General features: G+C 36.8%; 1 protein-coding gene across 1 annotated transcript in view; it reads left to right on the top strand.

The window, feature by feature from the left end:
* HCN1 (hyperpolarization activated cyclic nucleotide gated potassium channel 1) overlaps positions 1–22,385 on the top strand; it is a 276,543-nt gene that overhangs the window by 180,250 nt on the left and 73,908 nt on the right. Inside the window, exon 4 of the mRNA XM_067545675.1 lies at positions 1,802–2,020. Coding sequence (XP_067401776.1) covers positions 1,802–2,020 — 219 coding nt within the window. The remainder of the gene's footprint in view (positions 1–1,801; positions 2,021–22,385) is intronic.

Raw genomic sequence — 22,385 nt, 5'->3', positions numbered from 1 at the left:
TATAAAGAAGAAATAATGTGACGAGTGCTCTCAGCAACAAAATCTCTGAGTTCATCTATGAAGTGCCAACCCAGTCGATATTTAAGTCACTGTTAAAGACCCAGTTATGACATGCTGGCTCCAGTGAATCTATGTGTGTGTGTGTGCGGGCGTGTACACACACACCAAATTTCTCTTAGAGAAAAACAATTTGTTTGCTTATGTCAGGCTGTGTACTGGCCTCTGCCCTCCTCCCTCACCCTCTCATTGTGTCATATCTGAAATTATATTGGAAGCTGTTTATGGCAGAGATCATATTTTCTAATCTGCACTGTGAGGCTCATGGCACAATTTGTTAATAAGGGCAACAGTAAACTAGTTTAAAGTAGCATTAGTTTCATTCCTCTGCCAAAAGAAAATAGGTTAAGGTGAAATATCCAAGATGAAAATTGAGTCCCATAGCTTCTTTGACAGCTTTACAATGTCTGGTTTTGTTTAGACAAAGCCCCTTTGAGCTTACACAAGGCTAAAGTGGCATTTTGCAAACACCTATACAACTTTAAAAGCTTGTGGATGAGTTGCAGGGACTTTCTAATCCCAGAAAGAATACAAAATGGTAGATACATGTCATGTGCAGAACTCATAAATCTAACCCATTCTAAAGTTGTTTCTGTATGTATGACTGTGAAAGCTGCTTACTCATGAGTGCAGATTAAATGTAGATAGATTCCTTGTGAATTGTGATGTTTTTGTTGTATACTAGGAATATCAGACAGATAAATAATCAGAAAAGTGCAACATTCACCCATGTGAATTAAAGGTGTTCTTAGGAAGTAAAATAGCTAAGAGCTGAAAACGATGTAGCAATTTGTTAAAATTACCATAGGCCAGTGTTGATGCATTGCATGCATTATACATGACATGCTTATTAAATGTTGATTTATTGTAAAAGACATTTATTTATTAAAACTTGTTAAAACAAAATGCATGGGTTCTGTAATAACTCTGGGTGAGGACATTGTGTATTGCATTGAAACCTCATTGCAGGCAGAACACAGGATGAAAGGGCAGAGTGGAAACCAAATAACTCGTAGGGGTGGACAAAGTGTAGGATAGCTTTCATTTGGGGAGAAGTTTAATTAATTTGCTTCTTCAAACTGAGCCTGCAATACTTATATGGTTGAGATTTTTACTTACAGAAATGGTAGGTTCTCAGGTAGGGTGTCAAACCTCTTTTCAGCAGACAGAGTTTTGCCTAAAATTTTGGAAAATAAAATTCTAAATGAAAGTGGTAAAACACAAAAACAAAAACGAAACAACAACAACAAAAAACACAAGCATCTTTGTGTAGTTTCTATACTATCACATTCACAGTGGGTAACATAAACAATTAGTTATTAGGACTTGTTACACAGACAGACAGAAAGAGACCTACCATGCTACTTTCTGTTTTACTGACTGTTGAACCAAACTATCACCTTTGTGTACTTGGATGCTCAGCTCTTTCTAAACACCTTGCACTGGACTTTAAAATAAAATTGACCTTTATCCGTTGCCTAATTAGGTTAACATACAAGTGTGAGAAAGTATATTTAAAATAGTCCACTTATTTTGTATCACTGTGCTAAGCAATGTCTGACAGGCTCCCCAGTGCTTTATGTAACAGTGAACTTAAAAAGAATATCTCTTTCCTATACACAGAGGATATATTACCAGGATGTTCCTTCAAAACCAGTGATCTATAATGTTCCTGTTATATAGGTCAAAAATACTTTGTCCTCCACTTTCTTGCTGACTCAGTCACTTTTCTCTTTTCTTGCAGAATGATTCCTGGGGAAAGCAGTACTCATATGCACTCTTCAAAGCCATGAGCCATATGCTTTGCATTGGTTATGGAGCCCGGGCCCCTGTCAGCATGTCTGATCTCTGGATTACCATGTTGAGTATGATTGTGGGGGCTACATGTTATGCCATGTTTGTTGGTCATGCCACTGCCCTGATTCAGTCTTTGGATTCCTCACGACGACAGTATCAAGAGAAGGTAATTTCTTTAAAATGTATCTCCATCCATTTCAAGAATAATTACCAAGTTCCGTTCAATGTGGAATAAGGCACAAACCCACAAAGCCTAGTCATGTTGAATAGTGCAGTGAGCTTGACTGAATATGCAGAAATAGAGGAATGGGCCAAAGTCATCCCTGGTGCAACTCCATGGTAGTCAATGCATATGCAGCTCTATATGCCTGTGTCCTGGGTGAGAATTTGGATATGAGTTAACAATATTTTGTGATTTTTAATTTATTGTATAGTGTAATAAGTATTGCGTCAGTTCTTGTCCTTGAAGTCAATGGGAGCTTTTTTCCGACCGCTAGCTGAACACGGGAAATTATGTTGTTGCAGTGGTCAACAGTGATTACTGTTAATTTCTGAAATATTCAGAAGTTGGTGCTATTTTTCTCCAACACCAATCCCTTACCACGATGTTCCATGTCTTAGAGACTTCTAGGCAGACAAGATTAATGCTCTTTTATTGGAGCTAACTCTGAAAACCCCTCAGACGGTCAGATCCTTCAGTCCTTATTCACATTAAAATAATAATATTTATTAATTTACAATAGCATCTACAATGTGCTGAGTGCTTTCCAAATATTCAAGAAGGTATGTCCCAAGAAGCTGCAAGTCTAAAGATGGAAAGGTAGACTGTGCTTAGGGGAAGAAGATCAACAGATCTTTTGTTTGTTTGTTTTGGTTTATTTAATACAATTAGAACCACTGATGGCAGCATGGCAGAAATAAGTCTTTAAAAGGGACTTAAATGTGGATGGAGTAGTTGGCCTTCTGGACGAGCTCAAGGAGGTGATAATAGGCATAGGTGGTATTGCGTATGAAGACATAGAAGCAAATGTGGGAGAAATGTCAAATGGACAGATGAAGGTGGGAATGATCAGAGGGAATAGAGTACAATGTGAAACTTGCCAAGGGAGGGTAAGGAGGTGCACAGTTATATAATGCTTTGGAGGTCGTGACAAATCTGATGTGATAACATCTTGGGAGCCATATTGAAGAAGAGAGTGATATGATCAAACAGCCAAGCAAGGAGGAGCTGCAATTTGTATGTGTTTGTTAGGGTGGCCAGAGAGAAGGATATTGCTGAATATAATGAGGCCCTGAACAAGAAATGTTGCAGAGATTATGGAAAGTAAAGGATGAATCTTGCTGGTCTTTATGAGGAAGAATCAGTGGCCAGAATATGCCAGGCAAGGGAGAGGGAGGAATCAGTAAACTAAGTGTTGAGCAGGACAGCAGTTTTTTCACTAGAGAAAAAGAAAGGGGAAACCATGGAGAGAATTTGTGAGGAAATATGAGTTTGTATTTGGCCATGTTAAATGTAAGTTCACAACAAGACAACTACAGGAGATATCATAGGGGCAGGTAGAAATATAGCATTGGATGGAGGGATTGGGTTTACTAATCATTGGCATATAGATGATACTCAAATTTCTGTAAGCACAGAAGATTACTCAGAGACCAGGCACAAAGTAAGAATTAAAAAAACTGAGGAGAGAGGCTCGGTGAACCTTTGTAGAGGTTTCTCAAAAGCTGAGTGAGAATAAGAGGTCAAGAAGGCGAGAATGATTGACAGTGTCAAAAGCACCAGAGAAGATGAATGTGAGTAGCGGTCCTTAAATTTGTCAAGAACCTTAGTGAGCATGATTTCAGTAGAGTGGAGAGGTCATCTACCTATATTTAATCTGGCTGTTACGTATTTGGGAATTTATACCATGGTCATCACCTAACCATCTTACCAAAAATGCCCCCCCAAACCTGAACCATTCCATCATAGCACACCCAGAGATATAAATTGCCTCAGGTGTACAAAGGAGTACAAAGGGAGCACAGCCAGGACCCTGGAGCTAGTGCCTGATCTCTGGCCAGTGTAGCTCTCAAAGCAAGTTGGGGCATCAGAGTGCACCATCCAAAGGGATAGTGCTGTGTGTGTATGATCCGTCTTCGTGCCACAGAGCACACAAGGAATTGTGCATCTCGATGTGCACTTTTTCTCAGCAATGCTATCATCATTATCAGGGATGTTGACCAGGGAACCAATCTGCATGATAATAAATGGCAATGACTGCTGCTTAATTAAGGCGGTGTTACACTTATCTAGAAATAAAAGGTATACTGCTTTATACCAGTATAGTTAAAGTGGTAGCATGGATGCAGTTATATAGGTCTGGCTTATTTAATAAAGAATTATAATATTTCTCCATCTTTTCTGAAGAGTAAGTGCAATCACAAGACTTAGTAAATCATTCATAGTTCTCCAGAATAAATAAATCCATTGGGGTTGCACAGGTTGGTATAGACAGTGGTACAACTGCATACCGAAGATAAGGTATAGCTGAAAAATGGCTCCCTTGCTCAAGCAATCTGAGCATGACTTATTGTTAGAATTATGTTGCATCATAATTATGCATGTTGCACAGGGAAACTGTGCTATTGTAAATAATGTTACATCAGAAAAAAAGCTGGAAATAGTCAGTGAATACTTTTTGTGTTATGCTACTTATAGGCTTTTAAAAAACCTCAAAAAACACCATGGAGTTTTCACAAAACTAAGTGTTTCAAATCTTTGCTATGCAAATACCATATAAACCATTTGTACATATCGTACAGACCATTAGTTCATAAGTATGTGTGTTAATCATATCACATTCAGTAATTACAAATTCAATTGCCAAGACTATGAATTTAAGCTGGAATCAGAATTTCAGACTATACATCATCCCCAGTAAAAACAAATATACAGCAATGAGCATATAAATTACATTATTTTATGGATGATGCATAAAGAATAGAGTCTAGTACATTTTTCTATAACTATATCTTTTGCAGTTTTGACAATACTTATTTTTATGAGCAAACGGAATATAAGAAGGGGCATGTTTGCAGCCAGTAAGATATTTAACTGGTAGTGTATGTGCACAAATAACTAAGGGCCATATTCAGCCCCTTACACTTACTCACGTTGAGTAGACCTTCACTCCACAAATAGTCCTGCAGACTTCAATGGAACTACTCAAGGAGTAAGGTGTGAGAAAGGGGATCAGAATTTGACACTAACTGGTTTACATGTATACACCAAATAGCATGAGTACAAATATCTGAAACATAATTTAACTGAATATCTGAATATCTGAAACATAATTTAACTGAAACATTAACTGTATCTCCATGCCTGTTTGCATCTGAGCTCTTATCCACCTATAGTATTTGTCCGAGTTAGTTTCTACACTCGTTATGAATGCTCCTTCTAATAAATTTTTGTATGTACATCACACATAGTTCTCTAGTAGTAATAATCATTTCCAGAGATTTAAGGTAGGCATATATAGTTATCAATAAGTATATTGTACATCATATCTTATGTAATAAATGTTTCTGATACTGTTATCAGTTAATTACATGTCTGTCACCATATTTCTCATTCATATTCTAATAATCTCAGACTAATGCAATCCCCTTTGCACTGGTCTTGACAGTAAACTCACCTCCATCAGTGTGTCCAAAATTATGTTGATCCTTCTTACCCACTGCTTTCAAAGGAGAGTTATTGTACAGAATCTGTTTGCTGATGTGTATTGTATTTATGTGTGATTCATCCCAAATTGGGGAGAGAATTGGTGGGGGCAGGTCATTGATTTCTCCTCTCCCTTTGTAGTGGAGAGGGACCTACTTGGCAGGCTAACAGATCTTCATGTTAGGAAGAGGAGATGGATAGAGGACTCCTGGCTGGGACACATCTTTTTCTTCTGTCAGGTGCTGCTGTTGCTGCTTCTGATTCTTCACTCTTTTGGGACAGATTCTGATACCCTTGTTCACTCTGAATAGCACGTTACTCTACAAAAACTCCATGGAAGTGAGTGGAAGTACTCAGAAGAAAGGTGCTTCTCAGTTTGAACAAAGGTATCAGAAATGACCCTTTGTAGTGACTCTTTTTTCTATTTTAGTTCCCTCCCTATGTGTTTGGTAGCTAAAGACCACTGCTACTTACTTCTGATAAATTATAACCTTGGTCCAGAACACTGGATCCAATGCACGGGAATGGCAAAATTTGTTGTCCTTACTAGAATTTTGATTATCTAAGTATGGATATATGTCACCAGACAGAACCTCCCTAAACTTAGTTGGTATTTGGTATAATTGGTTTAACAAGGGACTATTTCTTGTTTTCCTGTGTTTACTTTCTCAGTTTCAAGTTGCAATGTTTGTTCTAGTTTTGTGTGTCCTAAGCTTTGGAAGTATTTGTGTGGGGCAGAGATGGTGATTTCAGCAAACATACCACTTAGAACAGCCTTCAATTAAAACTAGTAGCGGAATCTCTATTCAGTTGGATTCTACAGAAATATCCATTCATTATTATTTCATCCAGAGGAGTAGAACCAACATAGGAAAAAAAGCTACAAAAATCTTGTCATCACCAACCTAAACCAAATCTGAATCTAAGCACAACCCCCTTTCTCACTGCTCATTTCTAATTTAATCTCAAATTCTTCAGAAATGCCCTTAATTTAACTCCATTAAGTAAAATATCACCAATTTTGGATATAGTGGACCCAACAAGTGTGTGATGCTGCATGTAAGACTGATATATCAACATGAAGATACTGGTATATAAATCCAAAAAATCTAATAAAGCCACTATGCATATCAGTTTCTCAAAGTATCTTGAACTCAAAGTGCAACAACTACAACAATATTTCACTCAGCATAAAGACGTCTGCCACATTTATATTACATAATTCTAATAATTTGGCTGCAGATTTGATTTACTTTTTCTCAAGTTACTGTTAATGGGAATATAGGACTACTTTTAACATTCAGAAACGTTAGCAAATATGCAGACAAAATACACACCAAAATGGTCTTTGAAACATCCATTTATCCAATTTGCAGGCTAAAGGAACAATCCTTATCAGAGGCATACACAATACATATTAACCGAATATGACTGTGCTTTACTTAATCTTTTATTATAATCCATTTCAAAATGTAAGATTAAGTAACAGATTAAACTGATAAACAATACAAAATCAAAAAACATGTCTAAGCCAAAGGAATAGATGATGCTACCAAGAACCTGATGGCAAATTCAGTTCAATCTCTGGGAAGTCTCCTTTTGACTTCAGTGGGCTTTGGATCTGGCCCATAGTAACAGGCACTCAAGAAATAAATAGATAAGCCTGACAGATGTTCTTCCCAGATATACATTTAAAATGTTGGATTGCCAGAACTTGATTATGCTATTGTTTGACAGAATATGTGAGAATTCTCAGTATGATTTTTTTTTATGAACAGTTTTCAATTTGCGAAATGTTAACTTTGTGTTTTCTATGGCTAGCCAGGTATAATTTTTAGAATATGTTGGCTTTTTATATTGTAGGTGAAGTTCCATTTTGTTAACTTCATATTAAATTGTCAAAATCAGAGAACTTCTGAAGTTTACAGTAATGAAACATACATTTGTTTATTAAGAATTAGCTAGAAACATGAGCTGACCACTTTACAGAAAAAATCAGTGTAATTATCAGAGAGGGAAGGAACATTACAGTCTTTGTTGAAGTCAAAGACGTTTAAGCCATAATTAAAAAGCATTGTGCAGGTGCCACCTTTAGTACTTCATAATCCCTTAAAATGACGGAAAACAACAAGATTTCAGATCTCTTTAAGAATTGAAAAAAGGTTGCAAATGTTCACAACTGCAGAAAAGAAAGGGAATGGACATTTTCTCCATCCATTTCTGTGTTCAAGAAATTACTTAAATAAAGGGTTGAATGAAAAGTCAATGTAATGCCCTTTTGCTGTTATGTCTAAACTTGAGCTGTGTAATGCTATCTGATTTTAACTACATAGATGTTAATTTATAAGCCAAATATTGCTTGAAAAGTCTGTACTTAACATATTTTAATTGATTATTAATTTTTCATAAGTTTACATTTTAATTTAAACCATACTCTAGGGACTCAATATTTCACACAAGTTAAGCTACACTACATATATCATTTAAACATTTTAACATATTAACTAGCTTTCAAAAATAAATTGATTTTTGACATGAGAAAGTCAAGAAAAATATATGTGAAAAATTATAGATTCTCTTCTCCAGTGTTTGTAGATTCCTTTTTCTTTAACACTGTTGTTCAGCTATACAAAACACATGAAATAATATGACTTTTGATCTTTGGTGCCTGTGCCAGTAAAGTTCTGGGAGCCTTAAAAGGGAATTACTATAAACATATTTATCATGAACAGGGCAACATGCTCAAATATATTAGAAAACAGAATCAAATACTCAGTATCTCTATCACATTGTGTCATGCAAAATAATCCTCTTAATAAGGACACATTAGTGGACAGTCTCCTGATGAAGCTGCAATCCCAACAAAAAGGAGGACATTAAAAAACAAAACAGGCTGAAGAACTAAAAATTAAATAAAATAATGGATGAAATAAAAGTAAATTATATTTACTTTATTTCGTCTTTACAGCTTTTTGTATACTCCATTGGGCAATTTCTGGATTAAAACACCAGAGCTTTGAATGTCACCCCTATTTAACACCTGGTTAAACACCATGGTGAATCCTTTGGCACTAATGAATATTCCATTGAGTGGAATTTTTGCTAAGGCTCAACACACAATTTTTGTATTGGTATAACTATTTTGGTTAAGGATGTGATTTTTACTGCTATAGTTATGCCAGTACAGCCACTAATGTGAAAGTTATCCTGGCATAAAGGGGTTTGATTCTGGTATGTTTTATTCCACTTCTTTGTGTATTAAAAGCTCATCAGCCTGCATGGATTTTATTTCCTGATTAGCTACATAGCAGAGCAATATTTCATGCTGAAAACAATTTGTCAAAAATCCCATGAGTGATTACCTGATCATTACAGTAAATACAGATGTAGTCAAAGCTATCTGTTGTCTCATACCTTCAATGACTAATTTAATTATGACTTCTGTGTCCAAAAAATTAAACTCAAACTCACTAGTATACCTTAAAAAAGTGTGGTAATTGAGGAATGTCGTTCTCTGGTCCACTAGCTTTATTTTGGTTTCTATATGTGAAGATTCTTTTTCAATTTCATGTTCTTATTTTGATAGCCATATGATTTATTGGTTAGAAGATGTGACTGGAGATCTTGATTCGTGGGTTTTTTTCCAGCTTAATGTCAACTCACTATGTCATTTTTTGTGATGATAAGATGGTAGTCTGCCTATCTTCCTTCATTTAATTAATCTTTGTACAATGTTCTGAGATCCTTAATACAAAGGTGCTATATGAGTGTAAAGTGTTATTGGTAAAAGGTGTCTGCTAGCTGTAGTATTTACAAAGTGTTCTAGGAGGAAAAACTGAATGGCTTGGGTTCAGAGGAAGCAACCTTTTCAGATATTCTATTTCAAAGGCATATTGGTCTTCAGTAAGTCTATATTTCTGATTGATTTGTAGGTTCTTTTATTAGGGGTATTCTGTAAATATTTTCAGTGCATAATTAGGACCAAATAATCCCTTTGATCCATCATGGACTCAAATCTCTGACAGTTTAATAAAACTATGAGACTACTATTGGAGCCCTGCATGGATATAAAATTTGTATTCGCATCCAATCCGTGATCCACAAAACTTATCTCTGGATATCCGCAGATTTCCAGATATAAAATTTGGATCTGCATCCAGCCGTGATCCACAAAAATGGTCTGCGGATATATAAAGTGGATATCCGTGGATTTGTAAGGCTCTAACCACATGGGTGTGGTCAACTATATAACACTTCAACAATAAGGTCTTGCCTTGAAAAAAGGTACATGGAGATTTGATCCTAAATGTGCCATCCAGCACAAGAAATGTGCACATCCACGATGAGTAAAAGTTTTGAATATTGTGGGAGGTATGTGAATGGACTTGGCTTTAAAGTCACTCAGGTTTGCTCATTTTCTCATCCAATTACTCCTGCATGGATGATTTCCATTTATTATAATTGTAATGCCTACTGGGTATTTTGCAAGACGTGTGTTGACCCTAGCTCTTTTCTGAGAAACCAGGATTTGAAATGGGGAATGGCATTAAATATGACTGTGGTGTGTAAGGGGAAAAATTTGTTGTTCTCAAAAATGTTTAAAAATCCCAGAGGTTATTCATCTTCATTTTAAACATCAAAGATATAAAATAATAGGCATTTGTTGCTTCTCAAATGTTCATCAATTGCAGCCACTGTCTAGAACAGAAGTTTTATAGTCTTGTAACAGGGAATATAAATCAATCAGAACATTCTTACTAGAATATTCACTTATTTTTTTCTTTTGTCATAATACTCTATTTTTGTGCTCTAGATTCTCTTTTCTTGCAACCTGTCTTAGGGGTCTCTGATTATTTTTACCTTGTACCTTTAAAAAAATATTGGTTTCTTCAGATAACATGTACTATGCATCCAAGCACTATCCATCCTGCTGCATCCTAGCTGAGTCAAACTGTAACAGACTTCACTGCTTCTATAATGACAGATGGGACAGTCCTTGATCTATTACAGTGTCGTGGGTAATTTACCTGTAAAATGTTCTGCTGGCTTGCAATAAAGATAAGGTTTCTAACAATTTTCCATATGAAAATGTGGAGGAAGTTCATTACAATTGCAGCCATGTTCATAACTATATTAAATTAGCTCTGAAGGAATCAAGTTATACTGGGATCAGATTTTAAAAACTACTTGCTTTCTTTGTTTCTGTGTGTGTTATCTCATGCAGTAATTATTATAGGGTAGCTTATTTTTTTCAAATGAGGAAGGTACATCTAACTTCTTGTTTCTGAAAGTGTGTCTTAGAATATGGTACAAATTGCTTTTTAATAGGCAACAAGTGTACAATTCAGGCCAGATGGGGATAGTTGCCAGTAATTATCCCATTTGTATCAGTGATCCTGATGGTGTCATCTGTGAAGGAAACAAGCCTCAATATTTTTCTAATACCATGTTATGTCTGACAAAATACTTCTCACTGTAGAGATTCTAGGATTGTCTCAATTTTCTCCTGACCTCCTCTGGTTTCCTGAGGTTTGAGTAATTAAGGGCAAATGAACCTCTACCTTCAGAACATAATCATTTGTATTACCAGGACATGCAGTATAGATTTATTAAAGGTATAGAGTGTACAGGAAACTAATGAGAGTATGACCTTCTTTTAGCAATACAGAGCTTTATGCGACACCTTGTGCACTGCTCCTATTGGATTATAAATTATTATTTTATATCAAGGGTTCTTTTAATAGCCATGGAAATATATTCTAATTTATGAATTCATGTAAAAATAGACTGTGCTAAATTTAAAGTACAATACTTTTAGCTGAATTTTTACATGATGTTCAGTATCCATACTTTTTTTATAATATATGTCCTTTCTTTTCAGATACAGAAAAGTATACAAAAGTGCACATTGTAATTACTGTAAAACCATAATGAATGCATTCTTAGATGCATTAAAGCTAGGCATTAGCAATATAATTGTAGAAAAATAATTTCCACATATTTATCTATACAGCCTGCTTTTAGGGAAAAAAAATTATCAATTTATATTACAGGTAGAGTTGGACAAAAAATAGCAGTTTTTCTTCCAGTTCAGATTTTGACCAAAAAAAAAAAATCATTTTTGTAGAAATTTTTCATGAAAAAACTGACTTTTCCTTTTAAAAGGATGAATGAAAACATTTTGATTTTGGGTTGTTTTTTTTTTTTCAGTGAAAATTCAAAAATAATTTGGAAAACAGGCACTTTTAGTGAAAAACTTTGTTTAGTTGAAAACTCAATTTTTCATTGAAAAATAGTTTCAGCAGAAAATTTTCAAACAAACTTTATTACAAGCAAAATGGGCAGCTTCTGAGTGTTGTTGGTATCATCATCTTTCTTCCATTTTTAAATACAAATATATGCATGTATATGCACGTTTGGTGGGGAATAATTCCAAACACAATTTACACAATAGCAAAGAGTGTGACTTCAAATGCACCATCAGTTCAGAGTTCTACTCATACAACAGGAGCAGCCTGAGGGGCTCAAGTAGGAGAAATTTGACTAAAGTGAGGAAGGACCTGGCCAATCTGTGCTTTCATGGAGGCAGCAGATAATGGGCTTCTGATCCAAAAGGTGGCAGGGGGTGCTAAGGGAAGCCAGGTAACCTATGATCTGGTGAGGCGGTGTGGAGAGCAGTAGAGCCTTGGCTGGCTAAAACAGACTCTTATTAAACAGAAGACAAAAGGAGAAGGATAGGAAAGAGAAGAAATAAGGTGAGGAAGGAAAAGGACACACAAATGGTAGAAGGAACAACAAAGTCTCACATCTCAAAGGGTGTTTGGGATTCAGCCAGTGCCAGTGGTGATGTCATCTGGGTCCCTCTCTTTGGCCACTCTGGTCAGGACATCTCTTGGGATTAGGACAACAGAGGTCTATTGGTTTAGCAGTAGATTCCAGGGTCCCAGGAGATGGTGCGGGCGGCAGCCATGACGATCAAACTTGCTCATTTCTCATTCTTTCAGTCAGCAACTGTCATGGTCAACTCCGTTCATCTGTATTTGCACCCAGAAAGTCTTTCTTTTCTTTAAGAACCCCAAAAAGGGGTGATGAGTGGTCTACTCATTATTTTTAAGCTTGGAAGGATTAGATTTGTGTCAGTAAATATCAATTTCACCATACACCCAAACAAAAAATATTTTCATTGCTACTAATTGAAATTTACAGATGGGCAAAGTAAGAAAAATGCTTCTTGAGAACTTCTTAGAGTTTGATTTAAGGATATTTAATTTATATATTTTGTCATGGGATGTTTACCATTTGTTTTTAATAGTTAATAGGCTTTAACTGTTTGAATCTCAACATCTGTTGTAATTCAATAATTGTCTGCCACCCCATAATTTCCCATAATTGTAAAAATTTGAATCAATCAAAATTGAAAATATGCTTAAAATTAAACATTGTTATTATCTGTCAAAATTATAAAGAAATAAAAATTGAATTCTACCAAGCTCAATTATTTTGTTCACCAGTTAGGCCTAATTTCTGACACATCAATTTCAGTCCATTGATTTCCAGTTCCATACTTTTCTGGTTTACCAGGCATAGTCTGAATACAATTCTTGAGTTAGATAAGTAGGCCGTTTTGTTTGACTAATTCAGTCAGTTTCCGCTTTGCACTTTTCCCCATTAATATTAGTTGTTATAGGTTATTGTTATATTTTAGAAAATGTCACTCATTTTTTTATAGTTGAGTTCACAATTAGAGTAAATTTGTTGGCCAAATTATCATAACAACACCACTGCCAAAAGAATGTCAAAAAATTGGGAAGAATTAAGAGAAGGGCAATAAATATGATCAAAGAGCTGGAGAATTGACTTAAGTGGTAAGATTTTAAAAACTCTGGACCATATTGGGTCATTGATCTTAAATCAGAACTCCCAACTAAAATCATTGAATACATCTATTAATATATGTAGCTTGACAAATGATGATGTGACATAGTGCAGTAGCTATACTTGATCACCAGCAAGCAGGGCTTTAAATCCCTACTTAAAATATCCTGCTGTCAATGTTCAAAGTTTGGGGTATTGTGTTAGAGCTTCTGGCTAAGGGCCCAATCTGCAATTCAGGAATTAAACCCGAGATCTCTTTTATAACAGCTCCATAGTAGTCAGGGTGTAGACATGTGGAGTAAAGTTAACAGCTAAGGGACCTCATTGATCACAGATTAAGTTGACTTCCAAATCACATTTTTAAAGTATGGTCTTCCTTTACACTAAGTGAGCATAAATCTTGCAGTTTGCGCAGATAACCTCTTGTCTTTATTTTACTATACTTTATTTATTTATTTACATTAGAGCCCATTTTCGTCTGGCGTACTGTCCAAACATTCAGAAAAGTTGGTCTCTGCTCTGAGGAGCTCCCTGTTTAAGGAAGTTACCTAAGAACAGTTTTGAAGCCAGTTTACTTAAATATTTAAGTTGGGCAGGTCTCTATTGTGAATTGATGCCAGGTTTCCAAATGATTTAGGGTTGAGGTTCTCAAACTTTTTGCTGGCATCACCCCATTTCAATGACATTTTTCCTCCCAGGACCCCAGACAGAATGGAAGATGTTATTTTGACGAGCAAAATGGTGTCCTCCACCCAACGTGTCTTTGCATGTACCATATGTGTGAAGTTGTGTCGCATGGAGGATTCCATTTTGTAGAACAAAATGGTGTCTTCCATGCATTGTGACATCACACGCACCGTACCTATGAGGTCATGCTATACAGAGCAAAATGGCATCCGCTGCACACTATGGATCACCACAACTCAATCTGCTGATGGCATTACCCCATTTGAGGTTGTGACCCGTAGTTTGGGAAACACTGATATGAAAAGCCATTTATGAGCATCCGTCTCCTGGCTTCTTGGCTTTTTCCCTGTTCAAAGCCTTGCCCTGATACTCAAGAAACTACACAACAGTTCTTCACTACATTAAATCTCATCTCTCATTTCTTCCTATGCTCACCATTGTAGACTCACTCACTCAATCAGGAAGTCAACTGAGTAAACCCACCCCCTGAAGTAGGTAGCGCTGCATCAACGGGAACGCGGTCCCCGTCGGCGCAGTGCAGTGAAGATGGTGCGCAGAAGGAAAGCACAGCGGTCAACGGGAATTATGCAAGCTACTCTGCGTAATTTGTGTAACTCCCATCGACTGCTGCCGAATCTCCAGGTAAGTGTAGACCAGGGCTAATTCTCAAAGGAACAGATATTCAAATGTATCTCTAAAATTACATGAGCAAATTTTAGACGTTTATTCCCATAAGTAGTCCTAATCAATTGAAGTCACATGATATCTGTGTTTGCAAATGTGTATTTGCACATATCAATATGTTTTTTTTAAAGTGAATATGCACAACAATCAGCATTGTTTCAGGGGACTATTGGAACGTTTTGACTCTGAATGAACAAGAGATAGTGAATATTCTGCATATCTTTATTGGCTGCAAGTGTCTTTCTTTAATCTACAAAAGTACTTGCTTTTCCTAGAATTTATTTTATTATATTATACAATATGAGAGAATAGAACTAAGACACAAAACTTAGAAAGATTAGCATGTTTTGAGCTCTTGAGAGTATTTCCATCTTTTTAAATTTAGGACTGCAGACATGGAAATAATGGTTGTGATGCCATAATTTCAAGATCAGGTGCATAGCTCCATTTACTTCTACGAAACTATGCAGATTTACACCTGATAAGGATCTGGTGTTAGGACTTCACTATTGGAAAAAGTAACAGCAGACAAGAATGATGCAGAGAAAACCATTGTTTAAACACAATTGCACAGCATTTGAAAATTAGTAGAAGTGGAGAGGGAAATTACTACAAAGAAAAAAAGAAAGGTAAATGAATTCTATTATCAGTTTATGTATGATATAGTTACAAGATAGCATTAATGCCAAAAGCCTTGTTGTAAGAAAAATGTATTATTTAATAAGTAAGACTTGACAGTATATATGAGTTAGATGCAAGGTCAAATGCCTTTAAGTGAACAATATGTGACTTGTCGCACCATAACTTATACTCCAGACCATCTGATTATGATTCTAAAATGGCTTGGGACAAATACAAGTTTTTTAAACAATGAAAACATTTGAAAGCAATTTGTTTGCCTAAGCAATGTATTATTACGCCAAAAAATCTTTATTGTGTTTAGTAAAAATGAAACAAAATAAAATACATAATACAATAATCTTAATACATATACAATTCTTACTGAACAACAGTACAAGCCATAGAATTAAAGGCAAACTAATGTCTGTCCCACAGTAATCTTCTCCCCCACTTCCATATACCCTCCTTTAATTTCCCACCCATCTTACACACTCACCTGCACTTCACAGGTGACAGTGAGTCTTTGAAATTTCACTTTCACTTCAGAAATATGAAAGCCAGATTTACCTCTTGGGTTCTGCCATTTTTCAGAATTCTAACTCTGTGTTAGTCCTCTTGCGAAGTTAACTCTTAGTCTGACATCAATAGCTTTTCTAGATAACTTTTTTGGGGGACTCTTATCTGTGCTCATGTCAGGAAGTTGAATTTCACAGAAACATTTTCCATTTTTTCTCCCTTAGTCTCTTGCATGGTACAGTTTTTAAATGGGCAGCAGAGATGCTTTCACAGTAACACTTAAAAAAAACCAATGTGGATGTTGTTATTAGTAATCAATTTCTACGTTAAACAGAGACTTAACTTAAAATCTGCTCAGCTCAGGCCCATCTGCATCCATCGTTGGACAGCCACCACCACCTCTGGGCTTTAAGTAGTTAGGCTCCTTTTCATTTCTAGTTTCAAATGAAATAGTCAAATCAGGGATGGTGTTTGTCATCCAAAAATAGGAAACCATGTCCATGTCCTACCACCCCAGTGGACATTGAGGGCAATATATATAAAGAGATGGGAGTACTCCATCTAGAAAATGAGGTGTACTAGTGTCTCTCTTAAAATTGTGAGTATCGTATTCTGAGTAGATAGTTCTATTAGCCATATGCCATCTTTAAAAGACAACTTTGGAACTTTTTAAGCCAAAACTTGCCCAATGTTCAGCCATCCCTAACCCACACTGCTACACACTCAAGGTAAATTTTTCAAAAACACCTATGTGACTTAGATCCTAAGCACAGCTGCTGAACTAGGAGTGCTGGGGGTGCCAACACCCTCTTGCTTGAAGGAGCAATAACAACCCAAATATATGATTCACATCTTCAGCACCCCCATTATGAAAATTGTTCCAGCACCACTGATTCTATGTCTCGTTTCTACTAACAGCAAAATTAGTTGAACTAACTGCAAGATTTTGGGGGAAAATAGGCAGCAAGTAACTTTGTTTTGTTGTCACTGGTTTACATTCTTACACGTTAGTACTTTCACATAATTAAGTATTAAGTAATATGTTGTCATTTCTATGAGAATGTGTGACATGAAGATACTTGTGAGCACTAAAATCAAAAGTAGGTGTTATTAAGGTTGCAAAGCCAAGCCTTGGAAAAGGCCAGAAGTAAGGTTACCTTTACAACCAAAATTAGCAGATATTTTGTCCTTAATCTCTCTGTGCTTCAATTCCTCGTCTGTAAAATGAGTTAACCTGTTTATTATGGTAGAGCCTAAGGGCCAGCCAAGAAGGCGATGAATTGTGCTCCATGTCCACTGAAGGTAGGACAAAAAGTAATTGGCTTAATCTACAGCAAGGGTTACATATTTTTTTTTTAAATCTGACTATAAGGATAGTTAAGTACCGAAATAGGTTACCAAAGAAGGTTGCAGAATTCCCATCACTGGAGGTTTTAAGAACAGATTAGACAAACACCTGTCAAGGATGGTCTAGGTTTATTTGTTCCTGCCTTAGCACAGGGGGAGGACTCAATGATCTCTCAAAGTCCCTTCAAGCCCTATATTTCCATGATTCTATAATTGTGATAGGCACTGTAGATGGTTTTTTTGCCCTGAAGAGCTTGCAATCTGATAGACAAGACAGACATAGCTAGGGAAGGGGGCATAACACACAAAGTGAACAATATGATGGCAGCAATCATTAGTTTCACTGTTCTTTTTGTTTATGGGTTTACTTCAGAAGGGATCAGTGTTTTATTTATACCTTTATTATTACAATTTGAATAAAATAGACTTGTCATTAACTTTTTTAAAACAATCTTCCTAGTCACCTCACTGAGATCTTTCATTCAGTGTTGACGCTTTCCCCCAGATATTTCCACCCCAACACCATTCCAGAGACATATCTACTTTTTCCCGCCATTCTATATGTTTTTGAAGACGGGAAAAAAAAGAAAAAAAGTCAAATATTGGCTAGAATATCCATTTATTAGTGTCTTTAAAACGTTCAGCTTAGTGGAATCACCTTTTGAATGAACCCAGACACACTGGACAAACAATATTTCAGCTGGATGTTTCTGCTAAAGTGGTCAGCAGTGAAATAATTAAGAATGTTGACATTTAATGTTCATAATTAGTTTCAGGGTTAAAACCCCTATAGAGACAAAGAGGGGAATTCCCAACTCTTAAAGCTCTCTTTTCAGTTTCTTTGGAGGCTCATTAAAATACACCTCTGTGTTGGTTAGTGCGCTTAAATATTTATTTCACATTAGAAATGCAAGAATGTTTTTAATTTAAGTTATAAGTCAGCCAAAAACACTGGGAATTCAAAAAAATGCATATCCATGAGCGATTGCAGTTACATTGTAGTGTACATTTCCAATGACCCATCCCATTACCAGTAGAGCCTCCAGTCCCCTAAGGGACTATACAGCAGTCAGTAATGTGACTGCAACTCATGTAGCTAGCCCCACCCACCCAGGATCCTAAATACACTCTTGAGCAACTGTAACGTTTGGGTAGGCTAGAATTCAGTTCATTGTCCTTCTCCAGTGCACAAACCTCTTTCCCCCCGACCCCACTTCCCATAGAAAAGCAGCTGGAGATCAGAATTCATTCTCTAAGGATTTTCAGCAAGGATTGCACAGGATCAGCCTACCAACAGTCAAGTCCCAAAAAGAACAAAAGGAATGAACTTGATTAAGTATCAACTTTATAGAATCTTATGGTAAATAAACATAATAATAATAACTTAATTCTTGTAACATATCATAACTGTTTTATAATTCATATACAGTATCTTCACAGTTATAAATACACATACATATAAATAAAGAAAACAAATGAAATCTAAACAGGTCAGTCCCCATAGAAACACAATGAGAAGAAACTAAGTTCCCAACAGCTTAGGTTGAGTTCATCTGAGTCTCAGAACTCATCTGAGTATCAGAACCAATCTATACAGTCTGCTGAGTCAAAAGCAACATCTTTCCTACACTTGCTTGTAGGAATCTTCAGTTGGAATCCAGGGAGACTCTTCCTCTTCCTCTGCTGAAATCACTGCTAGCTAGCCAGCTAACTGATTAACCAACCACTCAGTTAAGTATATTGATTTAAAAAAAAATCCTGTTACACAAAAATACAAAACAGAGAATAGAAAAATGTAAATGATTCTTTCACCATTATCACATTTAAAAAAAAGTTGGTGAATCATACTAGTTGAGACAATTTAACTCAAACAGTTTGAATGTTGTTTGATTTTAGCCAAAGTATACAATTAAAATAAAAGAAATTTTACCTTTCTATAATTGTCAGGCTTCCGTGTTGGAGGGCTAACAATATCACTAACCTGCTGCAAAATGCTTCAGAGTTGGGGAAAACAGCCTGCTTTCTGTTCCTGGGCTCAGCTTCTTCCAGCCCACACATGGCCTTTTGTAAAGCAGCTGCCCCAACTGCTTGCCCTCTCACATGGAATCTGAGTCCAGCAAGAGGGAGCCTAACCTACTGAGCGTACCCAAAACTACCACACCCAATACCAGAAACATCTGGATGTGGAGTGTTAATTGTGCATCTGCTTAGCAACAATGACCCAGACACTGCTCATTTCTATCCACCCCCCAAAAGATCTCTTAAAGAAATGTCTCCCTATTAGGCACATGGGTTACATCTAGGGTGACCAGATATCCCGATTTTATAGGGACAGTTATAGAATCATAGAAGATTAGGGTTGGAAGGGACCTCAGGGGTTCATCTAGTCCAACTCCCTGCTCAAAGCAGGACCAACCCCAAATAAATCATCCCAACCAGGGTTTTGTCAATCCAGGCCATAAAAACCTTTAAGGATGGTGATTCCACCGCTTCCCTAGGTAACCCATTCCAGTGCTTCACCACCCACCTTGTGAAAAAGATTTTCCTAATGTCCAATCTAGACCTCCCCCACTGCAACTTGAGACCATTGCTCCTTGTTCTGTCATCTACTATCACTAAGAACAGCCTAGCTCCATCCTCCTTGGAACCCCCTTTCAGGTAGTTAAAGGCCGCTATCAAATCCCCCCTCATTCTTCTCTTCTGCAGACTAAACAAGCCTAGTGTCCTCAGCCTCTCCTCATAAGTCTTGTACTCCAGCCCCCTAATAATTTTTGTTGCCCTCTCCTGGACTCTTTTCAATTTGTCCACATCCTTTCTGTAGGGGGCCCAAAACTGGACACAGTATTCCAAATGAGGCCTCACCAGTGCTAAATAGAAGGGAATAATCACTTTCCTTGATCTGCTGGCAATGCTCCTACTAATGCAGCCCAATATGCCATTACCCTTCTTGGCAAAGAGGGCACACTGTTGACTCATATCCAGCTTCTTGTCCACTGTAACCCCAGGGTCCTTTTCTGCAAAACTGCTTCCTAGCCAGTCAGTCCCCAGTCTATATCAGTGCATGGGATTCTTCTGTCCTAAGTGCAGGACTTTGTCCTTGTCCTTGTTGAACCTCATCAGATTACTTTCATCCCAATATTCTAATTTGTCTAGGTCACTCTGTATGCTATCCCTATTGTCCAGCATATCTACCACTCCCCCCAGCTTAGTGTCACCTGCAAACTTGCTGAAGGTGCAATCCATCCCATTCTCCAGATCATTAATGAAGATGTTGAACAAATCTGGCTCCAGCACCGACCCCTTGAGCATCTCACTGCTTACCGGCTGCCAACTAGACATCGAGCCGTTGATCACTATCCGTTAAGCCCGCTGATCTAGCCAGCTTTCTATCCATGTTATAGTCCATTCATCCAACCCTTAACTTCTTTAACTTGCTGATAAGAATACCGTGGGAGACTGTATCAAAATGTTCGCAAAAGTCAAGGAATATCATGTCCACTGCTTTCCCCCATCTACAGAGTCAGTCATCTCATCAGAGAAGGCAATCAGGGTGGTCAGACGTGACTTGCCCTTGGTGAATTCATGCTGGCTGTTCCTGATCACCTTTCTCTCTTCCAAGTGTCTCAAAATGGACTCCTTGAGGATCTGCTCCATGATTTTTCCCAGGACTGAGATGAGGCTGACCGGTCTGCAGTTCCCTGGTCCCCCTTCTTCCCTTTTTTGAAGATAGGCACTATATTTGCCTTTTTCCAATCATCTGGGACCTCCCCCAATCACCACAAGTTTGCAAAGAAAATGGCCAATGTCTCTGCAGTCACATCAGCTAACTCCCTCTAGATCAAACTGAGCTTAGATATGTCTATACATGCTGCAATCACGTTGCATTTTAGACAGACCCTAATAGTAGGGGTTCCAGTATTAGGAGACAATTAATTCCACAAATGTGGAACACAAGGGGGCACATCCCTAGTCTCATAGATAAATCTGGGCAAAAACAATTATGCAAAACTTATTTTTTTTTGGGGGGGGTGTTTGTGGGGGGATACAGAAAAATACAAATATTCAGCAATACTAAAATGTTTAGCAAATTCATATAGGTTTTGCCAAATTATTTTGATCAGGGAAACAAGGAATTCTAAAAAAGAGTTTAAAATGTTTTGATTTTTTTTGTTCAAAATAACTTTGTCTCAAAACTTCCTTTAATGTTATTTAAAGTTATTTTTTTTTAAATAAAAAACATTTTCAAATGCCCAGACCTTAGCCCCATAACATCATTAAAAATTTTTTTTTTTTTTTCATTTTGACATCAATTTTAAAAAAACAGGGGCACTCCTGTAGCTTCCCTTCCTTATGCTGCTACTCTACTTAGCACACTGGACATTTTCACAGAAAAATATAATTTATTATCATCTAGAGATCAAGGTATGAAGTGCAATGTGGAGCTTAATGACTGTGAAAGCAAGTAGAATCTTGATTAGTTCCTTATGTATTTTGTGTCCTAAATATAATATATAACTCCTTTGGTTACCTCCAGAGGTGTATGATGTGTCTTTCCATCTGCTCTTTATCGCTGATGGAAATGAAATGATTTTTTATAGCCTAAAAGCCATCATCTTTTGGCAATATCTATTTTTTCACTAATTACCCCCCAAAGAGTTCTTTTGCTTGCAAGAATGCTTTCCTGCTGTCATTTTACTTACAGACAGTAATCAAACATTTCCTCTCAAGTGCCACAAAATACACAATCTCTCCTTATTGTTTTTTTCAATTACAGCGGTTGAGAAATTAATTAAGTATAGTGAATTTCCTGAATTCATTTTTCTTGGCCAGTTACCATACAGATCAGCCTTTTACCTAAAAATAAAGACTCAGTACTGCCCCTAATGAAGGTAATGACAAAACTCTCATTGACTTAAATAGGACCAGGATCCAGGTCCCAAGGAATTAAAGGCCAAATTATCCCTCCTTCATGCTATCACAGATGAAACCACCGCAAATCTCAGCTGCACAGTATGGTGTAGGCATAGACTTTACACACCAAAGGAACTCTAAAGTCTCTTCCTTGCCCCTCATGGAATTAAACTGCATTGGTTCC

The sequence above is a fragment of the Emydura macquarii genome, unplaced genomic scaffold, assembly GCF_026122565.2.
Source record: "Emydura macquarii macquarii isolate MOO-44397 ecotype Brisbane River unplaced genomic scaffold, CSIRO-AGI_Emac_v2 contig_1045, whole genome shotgun sequence".
Lineage (NCBI taxonomy): Eukaryota > Metazoa > Chordata > Testudines > Chelidae > Emydura > Emydura macquarii.
This window is presented reverse-complemented; position numbering and strand designations above follow the sequence as displayed.